Below are 10,370 nucleotides of genomic sequence, written 5' to 3'. Positions count from 1 at the left end.
CAAAGCTCTTTGTTTGATGGCATCTCTGTTTACAGAGTTTACACTTTAATATCAACCTGTTTCCTCCTCCTCCTTCTCCTCCTCCTCCGCGACCTCCTCCTCCTCCTCCTCCTCCTCTTTCTCCCGAGAAACTTGGCCCCGGCGGTGCGGAGCGCCGCGCGCAGCCGGGGAGGGACGCAGGCAGGCGGCGGGCAGCGGGAGGCGGCAGCCCCGTGCGGTTCCCGCGGCCCCCGGCGCAGCCCCGCGCCCGCCGCGCCATGGCCCGGAGACCCCGGCACAGGTAACTGGGGGCCCGGCGGGCGGGCGCGGGCGGGGGCGCGCGGGGCGCCGGGCGCCCGGAGAGCAGGTGGGAATTCGTTCCCGGGTCTTCTGCGGGGCTGTCAGATCCTGCGAGCACCTGGAGCCCCTGCCCCGGCGGCAGCAGCCGCTGAGCCACGGATGACTGGAAGGGTCTCTGCGGGGAAAGTCTCAGGACGTCGGGAAGCACGCCCGGAGGCTCGCTTTGCAAGTTGCACGGGGCGCCGTTTCTCCCTAGGGCAGAAGCAGCAGCAGGTTCCAACCGGGGGCAGAGCGGTGCCCACCAGCCCCGGGGAGCCCACTGGGTCCCTGGCGCGCTGCCGTGGGTGTCGGCCAGGGAGTCGCAGCGTCATTGCTGGATGCATTGCGATGTGTTTGGACTTGGAAGGGCAGAGCATATGGCAGATGTGGGGGAAATGCCGGATGGTTTAGTAGCTGCAGGTAGTTCATTTAAATTTCATTCATTCTTTATGGAGGCGAAGAAGAGTGTCAGCTGACAGGAGACTGGAAAGAAGGTTGCAAGGGAGGAAAAGGGTCTCTACGTTTGCAGACTGCTTTAAGCCTGGTTTTGAAGGTTCTGACCATTATTCTCTGGGAGGTTTTTATTTCTAATGCAAACACCGCACACGCACCCACGCGCGCCCGCGCCGCACATGTCACTGCGCCGGGGGGGAGGCTTGCCGGGATGACGGGTGAAGTCCCCTCGCTTTTCGGCCGGACGGAGGGGAAGAGGGAGCGGAGGAGGAGGGGACTGTTCCTCCCAACTGTCAGTTGCTGGCGCTCGGGCTTCCACCCGTCTCCGGACTGCCCGGGCTGGACCGCCGGGGCTCCCCGAGAGCGCCCGGGTGCGGGGAGCTCGGCGGCCGGCACGGTTGCCACCAACGGAAGGGACGGAGGCGGGCAGCACCCAGGGCCGCTGCCGCGCAACCGGGACGCAGTCCCCGCCGCTCTTCCGCTGGGCCCGAGGTCCGGGCGCGGCGCGCACACGTGGACGCGGCCGAGGGCGCCGCGCCTCCCCGCGCCCAGCTCCCGCCGCCTTAGGGCGCCAGGGCGGAGGAGGGGGGACGGGACGGACCCCCGCGAAGAGGTTCTGGGAAAAAGTCCCTGGAGGCAAAGCCGATCCAGCCTCTTTCCTCCGGTTGTTTGATTTTCTGGTGCTTGTTTGTTTTTGAACCGGCGCTCGTGGGTCCCCGCGCAGCGCTGGGAAGTGGCAGAGCGCGTGGGTGTGGGCCCTGCAAGGGCACCCTCGGCCCCCTGGCCGGGCTGGGCGCCGGAGGAAAGGGAGGCGACTTGGGGGACCCCTGGCTCCCCACGCCGCGCCCAGGACCCGGCCGCGTGGGTCGGGGTGCTGCCCCTTAAGAGGTTTCCCCTTCGCCTTTGGGACTTCACGGTAGGCAGCCGAGGATTCCCCGCTCTTTGGAGAGCAGACCCTGGGAGGAGCGGGGAGGGAGCCGGGAAGGCTCCCGGGAGGAGGCGCGGGGAGGCTCCGCGCCCGCGATCCCGGCTGTCCGCGCGGGGCGGGGCCTCGCAGGTTCCCGGCGGCTCCAGGTAGCGGAGAGGGAGGCGGCCCGGAGGCGCGGGAGCCTTGAACCTGCTCAGGGGGAAGAGAAACCCGCCTGCGGGCTCGGAGCCGTTTCTTGCAGGGCCAGCGTCAACCCGGCAGGGATTATTAACCAGGTCAGCGAAATGAGTCTGAACCCCTTTTCTAGAATCACAGTAGCGGCCACAAGGCACTTCCTCCCATCCCCTCCCTTTTCCCAACCCCCAACACCCCTCTTCTTTTTCGTTTCTTTGCACGGTTTGTTTCCTTGACAGAAGGTCATATTCATAGTTGTACTCCTGTAACCACACCAGGTCTAGCAGGTGGGGAGTCGAGTGCATCAGCCTAAAATCAGCCTTTGAAAGTCCTCTGACTGTTGGGTCTGAGATCTTGTCAGAGCAGATAAAGGAAAAGTTATTTCAGGTCCCTAGTAGAAATTAATCATGCTACTTAGGCGACAGGGACAACTTAGAGCAAGGAAATCGCATGCAAAGCTCAAAGGCGAGCCCCGGTGAGTGAGTGAGTGAGCAGCCCCAGTCTCTCCCCCCGGGGCCTCTGCAGGACCTGCAGGAGCCACACACCACGTTTTCCCCTAGACTTTGGTTTTGCACATCTCTGCGTCTGTGCTTAATTTTTGAGAGGCACGGAAGACATGGAATCGTCGTTTGTTAGCATTGGAAAGTACCTTCGAAATAGGATCCAAGCCCCCGCGTATAGGCGAGGAACCTAGGGCCTGAGAGAGAGGAAGTGATTTGTCCAAGTCACGCAGCTAGGTGGAGGCAGGACAGGCGGCACCTTGCCTCCGGAGCCTTGTCCTGCGGGATGTCCGTTCTCTCACCTGGCGTCGGCTGCCCCCTATCGGCGGCGGCGTGTGTTGCGTGTTCCTGGGTGCTGAGCTGTTCTGAGAGAGGGGTGCCCAGTGACTGGTTTGGAAAATGTAGTCCTCAGTTCTGAAAATGGGATCTCCAGGGCCAGCAAGCCTGAAAGTTAAGTGGAGTTGAATCTATGACTCTCCTTTCAGATGAATCCGGTTTTCTTGGTATCCCTGATATTTCACAAGGAGCCACTTCTTTGGGGGCCTTTCCAATGAATTCCCTCTGAACTTTTCAGAAGACGCTGATCTACAGCCCTGGGCCTCTACGTTTTTTCACCTTTGATGCTTGTGTTGTTCATTAAAGGGAAACTGTTGTGATTATGATCAGTCAGAAGTTGTTCAGAGCCTCTTGTTACAGTGTGAAATAGGATTAGGCTCTTGTTTACAAGGATAGACGCTGAATGAAAGAAATGGTATAGATTATAAGGAGAGTTTAGTGGCCTTTGTTGTGTGGGGGCACTCTAAGTCTGGATCACATCCTGCTGGTCAGCATGCAGCCTGGACCTTCAGATTATTGCCCAAAATAATAGTTTTAGATTTTAAGAACCTCAAATTAAGGATTTTTGGCGAACACTTTGCCTGACTCCACAGGGTGGGTCATATATGCTTGAAAATTACGTTGGGAAGACAAAACCCTATATGACTGTAAATTTTCTTTTTTAAAATAATAATTTACATCATGATATTGCTTTATAGCATTCTTTTTATTCTCAGTTTGATGGATTTCTCAATATTACACTGATAAATTTTAGTGAAATTTCTAAGATAGTATAATTTTTCCTTATATCTTAGTTTTGTAAGTAAAATTATAACTAAAAGTAATCTGTGGCTGTAAAATTACTCTCATCTACTCAGAATATGATTAATAAACATTAAGTGCAGAGTGACTTCACGAGTCATCATAATTCATAGTTTTGGTCAGCCAGGTAAACGAAAAAGCTCTTTTGAAAACAGTAATGGGTTCTTTTTAAACGCATCTGGGGGAATCCCTCAGTTTTGAAGTAGGTGCATTTTAAGGTATTTCAAATCGCATTCAGTCAGAGGGAGAAAAAGCAAAAGAGTCAGTAAGACTCTGGCTGTCAAGTGGCCTAATTATTCACAGTTGCTTAGGAAACTGCGTCTTGTAGATGTGGCCGCAAGTGGGGTCAACCTGGCCTGGAGTTTTGAGCTGCTGGATATTCGCGTTATTTACAAAGCCCTTTGATCACTCGGTGGTCTATCCTTCCTCAGGTTTTTAAATCTTTTCCTCTTAGATTCTCTTAATCTTCTAATCTTTAAAGAATGACTATAATTATATTGTGGGGTGTATTACTTCTTGAATTTTTTTCTCTTAATGAAACACCAGTCCCACTGGAATAGCATAATTGAGTTGTTTATTATATTTGGGAAGTGTGTTTGAGCAATGTGACATGTGCCAAAGACTTTGAGTGTGTACTTACAGAAAGGACGTGGGCTCTCGTTCCTTTTACTGCCCTCCACGTTAAGTTTTAAACTTAAAGCTTCATTGGTTGGAAAGCTGCCCAGTGTGTAACTTGTCCCTAGTCTAACAGTAATAGCAGGTTTAAACACGCAGAGCAATAAGACGGTGCCAGGCCCTTAGCCGTCTCTCTGGATACCAATAACAGCAGAGCCGGTGGACAACACTGGAGCCACAGAATGCAGAAAACAATCTTGTTGTGCAAGTTTTCAAAGTTTTATCTTAGTAACCTTTGAGAAGGTTGTTGAGTTTTTGTGTTTTGTAATCCAGTAGTTTAACCCTTCTTGTTTCAGTCCACCTCTGCCCATTTGTTATTTCTGCAGCATATACAGTAGTGACGAGGATGATGAAGACCTTGAGATGTGTGACCATGACTATGACGGGCTGCTCCCCAAGTCTGGAAAGCGCCACTTGGGGAAAACAAGGTGGACGCGGGAAGAGGTAACTCATTATGGAATCAAAACACGGAAAAAAACAGAGAGTGTCTCAATTCGTGAAAAAACAAAATTCCGCCTCAGCTGCGGGTCCTCAGGCTCATTCTTGGGCTCTTTGAACTCTTCCCCTGGCCTGTCTACACCAGACGCTGACCACTGAGCCCTCCCCATGCACTTGGCCGTCCATTTCCAGACTCTGTAGTTCTGTGAGTGTCCCCTCCTCACTTCATGTCTTGTCTGTGTTTCGCTCTGCCTGTTCTGTGCTTGTCCTTTTAATCCACAACTCCTTACCACTTCTTCGTTCCCTGCAAAGACATCGCCTCTGCCGTGAAGCCATCCCCCGCTCCCCCGACAGCATGGATGCGTCCTGCACTCATTGGATACGTGTTCTTACTGATTGTTGCTGTCACATATATGCCTCCCCCAGTGGACGACAAGTCTGCTGAGGGCAGGGCTACACGGCTGTTCATTTTGGTGTCCCCTGATCCCCGAATTGCTTGACAGAAAGTGAGATGTTAACAGGTATTACCCGAACACAGGAATGAAATGCCATTTCCAAAACCTAAACAAACAAAAGAATGAAACAACACCCTCACAGAACTCGCCTTGTTAGAGTGGGTTCATTAACATTCTCGATGTGGAATATATGCTAGTCCGCAGAGCCGCACGCGTGAGCATCTGTTCTGAAAGCATTCAGGACGGGATGGAGGCGTGTCTGCCTCTGACCTCCCTTTCTCTCTAACTTATTGTGAGTTTCACCTTTTGTAAGAATGGCAACATACTTAAGGAGCAAAATTATTAATGTATGGCAAAAGTTGCTTTTTCTTTAAAGTTCTCAAAAAATTTTGCAACAGATTGGTGAGGATTTTATGTTAGGATAAATGGCATTGACTCTTCTTCAGTTTTGTTCCACTGTCCTTGACTTAAAGCACAGCCTCCATAAAGGGCAGGCAGGATTTCCAGCGAGGCCTGTAGGAAAGGCAAATCTTAGCTCTGGAGACTATGCCCATGGGTGATCCTAAGAGATTCAGAAGCTCCGTGGTTAGCGCTGGTTTCCTAATTCCTATGTCTGCTTCCTCCCGGGGACCCCAATGTGTGAAAGTGACCTTTGCAGAGACGTGAGTGTTCTCTTTTGCTTGAGAAAACGGGTTTAGAAAGACCCTTGCGAACTGAAACATTCCCCCCAGGTTGAGTGTCTGCTGGGTTCTAATAAGGTTGGCCTCATTTAAATTGTGAATGTATTGATACAAAAACTAAATTATTTTCTTACATCACAGATATCTTTGAGTTTACTTAAGAAAATCTTCTGGGCCTGGCCCTGTGGTGTAGTGGTTCGAGTTCCATGTGCTCCGCTTTGGTGGCCTGGGTTCCCTGGTTCAGATCCCGGGTGTGGACCTACTTTACTCACTAGCCACACTGTGGCAGTGACCCACATACAAAATAGAGGAAGATTGGCACAGATGTTAGCTCAGGGCTAATCTTCCACAGGAAAAAGAGAAAGCAAAAGAGAAAAGTGGTCTTCCATTTTTTACATGCAAGAGATTGAACTAACAAAATGTCAGAATAGAGGTTGAACTATTTCTTACTCGAGATTCTGTCTATTGCCATAGTTAAATGTCTATTGAATCTAACATTGGAGTTCATTATTTTTTTTCCCACAAAGAAAAACTTTTAATAGTTCCTATATATAAAACATTTGAGGAGCCAGGCATTATGCTAAATGTTTTGCATAATTACTTCACATAATCCCCAAATAGTCCCGTTGACATCAGCATTTCCGTTGTGTGGATGGCAGGACTAATGCCCAGAAAAACCAAACGGTATACTCAAGCTTATACAGCTAATCAGTAGTTGAGTCAAGATTCAGTCTCTGGTTTGTCTGACTCTGAATAAATCTATGCTCTAAACCAGCATATTACATTAATATCTGTTGTATTTGCATATCTTTGATAGGTTTTTTGTCCTGGATTGGATTAGTGGGTTGGTTCCCTTTTATCCTAACTTGACTAGAGTTATACAGTAAATGACTGATATCCTAGGATTACCTTTAAATGTCTTAGGATGAAAAACTAAAGAAGCTGGTGGAACAGAATGGAACTGATGACTGGAAAGTTATTGCCAATTATCTCCCGGTAAGTTAGCAATTTTTTCTTTCCGTAAAAGGAAATCTCCTCCCAAAGATTGAAATAAGATATTCTAGGAGAGGATATTAAGATGTTATGTATTTGCTCATATATAAGACGCAGAGGGAGAAATGCCTCATCCATAACTTATACATAACTTATAATTGGGGTTTCTAAGTAGATTGTTAAAGGATTTTTGCATTTTTTAAATGTTTGCTTCTTAGATTATGTTTTCATTTATTAGGATAATATAAGTTAACGTTCTGATGATTTGTTATAGGGCAGATGACTAAACTTGTGACATTCCCCCCTAAGTCAGCTTCTTTAAATTTCCTGTTTCTTTCGATAGCTGCACTTTTGGTACCCTACTTCAAAATTTTGGAATCCTTTTAGCCTCATCCCCTACACCCAAGCAGTGACTAAACATCAGGCATCCCTTTGTTTTCCTTCTCCTCGCTGGTCCACAGGCTCGAACCCTCCCTCTCTGCTCACTCCTAACGGGCCTCCCGCCTGTAGCTTCCCACTTTTCCGTCCGTGCCAAACACCCCTGGCAAATGGAGCTTCCTAAACTGCAGCTGTACCATATCATTTCAAAACCAGCAACAGTGGCTCAGAGTCTCACAAACTGACTACACCGCCTCGACTGGCCCCCCAGGGCCCTCCGGGGGGGCCCAGCAGACAGCTCCAGTTCTGTTTCCTGCTTCCTCTCACTAAGCAGGTTTGCTTGAATTCATTTCTGCTTTCCCTCCTTTGGGCTTTTGTCCCTGGTGATGCTGACTCCTAGAATGTTCCGTCCATCCTTCAGAGTCCGTATCAAGGGCTTTTCCATGCTTCTCCTATGGAAATATAATTTCTCCTCCCAGAGAGACGTGCCTTTTCCCACCCCAATATCATTTTGCTTTGGTTTCTTCTTGTATAGGAATCAAATTCTGCCTTGTATTAGTTAATTCTGTATTTGTCTTTTTCTGCTTCTAAGATGACAAGCCTTGGAAGGTAGGGCCTATCTTTATTCATCTTTGTTCTGCAGTATTGGTACTTGTGGCCCCAGACTGAAGCACGTCTGTTAGTTTGAATGGGAAGCGACCTTGAGTCATTTAGAGTGGGTTTCCCTTAATGCTGGACCTTGATATGGAATCTCCAAGTAGTCTTAGCCTTAGCCCCTGGGGGTCCTTCCACATGCGGTAGGCTGTGGTTCAGGTGAAGCTACATTGACAGCCATATGTGCAACATGGTGGTCCTTTAGTGCATGTGGCACAGCCGTTGCCCTCAGGAGGCACAGATGCTGATTTTAGATGCAACTTTGACCTAGTGTAATGAGGGATAGGTGGGCCCTCCAGTGTTCTTGAATGTTTCCACTCTTTATCGTCTATATGTGATCAATATTGCAACAGCCTTCACGTGCCTTCCCATCACATCTACATGATAGCACATCCTTTATCTTACTTGTATAGAATCGAACAGATGTGCAGTGCCAGCATCGATGGCAGAAAGTGCTAAACCCTGAGCTCATCAAGGGTCCTTGGACCAAAGAAGAAGATCAGAGAGTAAGTTCTTTCTTCACTGGCGTGTGAATCACAGTTGAGAATATTCCCCAGACGTCTCTGTTGAATGTTTCCCACCTTGAGGAAGCAGGTGACGTGTGTGAACGGGAAGCAGAGGACTCTATCCCCATGTTTCCAATGAATGAAAGCAGATTTTTAGAAGTTTCCTAAGATCTTGTAACACTGAAGAATGATTATCCTGCCTCATTATGTAACATTAAAACACAGGTTATTTTTGTGTGTTTATCTGAAGGTGATAGAGCTTGTTCAGAAATACGGTCCGAAACGTTGGTCTGTTATTGCCAAGCACTTAAAGGGGAGAATTGGAAAGCAATGTAGGGAGAGGTGGCATAACCACTTGAATCCAGAAGTTAAGAAAACCTCCTGGACAGAAGAGGAAGACAGAATTATTTACCAGGCACACAAGAGACTGGGGAACAGATGGGCAGAAATCGCAAAGCTACTGCCTGGACGGTAATAATATGTCAAAAAATATATTGATTGGGAAGAATGAGGGAGTGGGTGTGGAACATTCTGTTTTAAATGTATGGTGAGTGAATTACAGTCCATTGATCGTAAGTGTTTCATTAGATAAACCAGATCTGTAGCTTTTAGAGCTGGAGGGGATCTTAGAGTTTATCTGGTTGAGGACTTGCAGAATCTACCAACAGTGAGCCTTGGCCAAGGCGTCATTTCCTCAATCGCCCCATTTGCAAAGTGAGTAATAACCTACTTCACAGGGCCAATTAAGTATCAAGTAAAACACAAAATTCTAAGCTCATAGAAGGAATCTGAGGACAGACAGTCTCTGGTCTGAGTTTGCACAGCTGGTTAAGTGACCAGAAAGAACTCAGCTACCATATTCCTAATTCCACATTCGTTTCATTATACCACTTGGCTTGATTTTTTTTCTTTTGAATAAAGAAATAGTGCATTCTAGAATTATACTGCTTCCAGGTTTTTAAATAATGTCAGGGTTATCCTTTCTTTTTTAATGAACAAGGCACAAAAGTGACCCTATTATGAGGGCTATCTATGGAAGCTCGCTTTTGTCCCACTTTCCCCACTTAAACAGTTTATAACATTTTAATTTTGAAAATACTTTTTATTGTAAATCTTACATAAAAAATAATGTAAGATAGAAAATATTTAAAATATTTCTATTCTTGAGCTTCATAACCCAAAAGTGGAGAAAGGGTCGTTTCAAAGAAGCCCACGGCTCCGATGGTTCGTGTGGCGTTCTCTTGTGACGTTGTGAAGCATTTCCTCCCTCGTGATTCAGTGTCAGCTTACAGAATTCAAGGGGCTGGTAAAAGGAGGCCTTTTCTCCCTTACGGTCTGAGAGGCTATGCTGTTGATTCTTCTCAAAATTCAAGGGGCGATCGAACTTCCTCTTTCTTGAGCCTGCGTTCCCCCACCCCCATCAAAATAGTCAAAGGGAGGCTTGAAACGGTTTTTTTGAATTGAGAAACTGTTTTCCTGAGAATCGAAAGACTTTAGTAAAAATGCTCTGCAGTTTGAAAGTATACTGGGAGTTAGCATCTTTTCCTTCTGGATGCCATTTTCCATTCTCACCTCTGTCTGTTAGAGAACAATTTGGGGTAGTTTTCAAAAGGTGGGAGTTTTTCAAAATTTCTGGCTAGTGCTATTCGAGAAAAAGAATGGACAGTGAGGTGGCAGCAACATCCTTGTCATTGACCAGACTCTGCTGAGAGCCTGTTGTGGTGCACGGGCCAAGCCTTACTTCAAGGAGCAGCTTTCTTGGATGGCAGGAACTTCAGGTTGTGTTAGAGTCTTGTACCACGAGCAGTCAGAATGGACAGGAGGGGTTGTTGTATTGAGAATACTCTTTTATCAGCGAAAGAAAATGTTAAACAATTTCAGAATTTATAGAAAACTATATATATATATATGTTCCGTATTATGTAATTAAGAGAAATCTATGATTTTTAATTAGGTGCTGGGGAAGCATGATTTTAGGAGGTAGAAAAGACTGAAACCATTAAAAAGATAAAAGACTATTAGTGGACCAAAAGAAAAGTTCTCTGTTAAAAACAGTTTTCTGTCAATTAACTCTAATCTGA

The 10,370-nt window shown here is 47.4% G+C and overlaps 1 protein-coding gene across 3 annotated transcripts in view; it reads left to right on the top strand.

Annotated features, from left to right (window-relative positions):
* The first annotated feature begins 96 nt into the window (after positions 1-96).
* The window catches only part of MYB (MYB proto-oncogene, transcription factor), a 31,449-nt gene continuing 21,175 nt past the window's right edge, over positions 97-10,370 (top strand). The window contains exons 1-5 of one of the 3 annotated variants that reach the window (XM_046674268.1): positions 97-280; positions 4,512-4,629; positions 6,683-6,754; positions 8,197-8,289; positions 8,540-8,760. In XM_046674268.1, coding sequence (XP_046530224.1) covers positions 258-280; positions 4,512-4,629; positions 6,683-6,754; positions 8,197-8,289; positions 8,540-8,760 — 527 coding nt within the window. In that variant the 5' untranslated portion in view covers positions 97-257. Of the gene's footprint in view, positions 281-1,743; positions 1,975-4,511; positions 4,630-6,682; positions 6,755-8,196; positions 8,290-8,539; positions 8,761-10,370 lie in introns of those variants that run through there. The other 2 variants (XM_046674270.1, XM_046674269.1) reach the window with 2 other exon arrangements.

This window comes from Equus quagga, chromosome 11, assembly GCF_021613505.1.
Source record: "Equus quagga isolate Etosha38 chromosome 11, UCLA_HA_Equagga_1.0, whole genome shotgun sequence".
Taxonomy (NCBI): Eukaryota; Metazoa; Chordata; class Mammalia; order Perissodactyla; family Equidae; genus Equus; species Equus quagga.
Note: the sequence above shows the minus strand (reverse complement) of the source record. Positions and strands in the feature narration are given on the sequence as shown.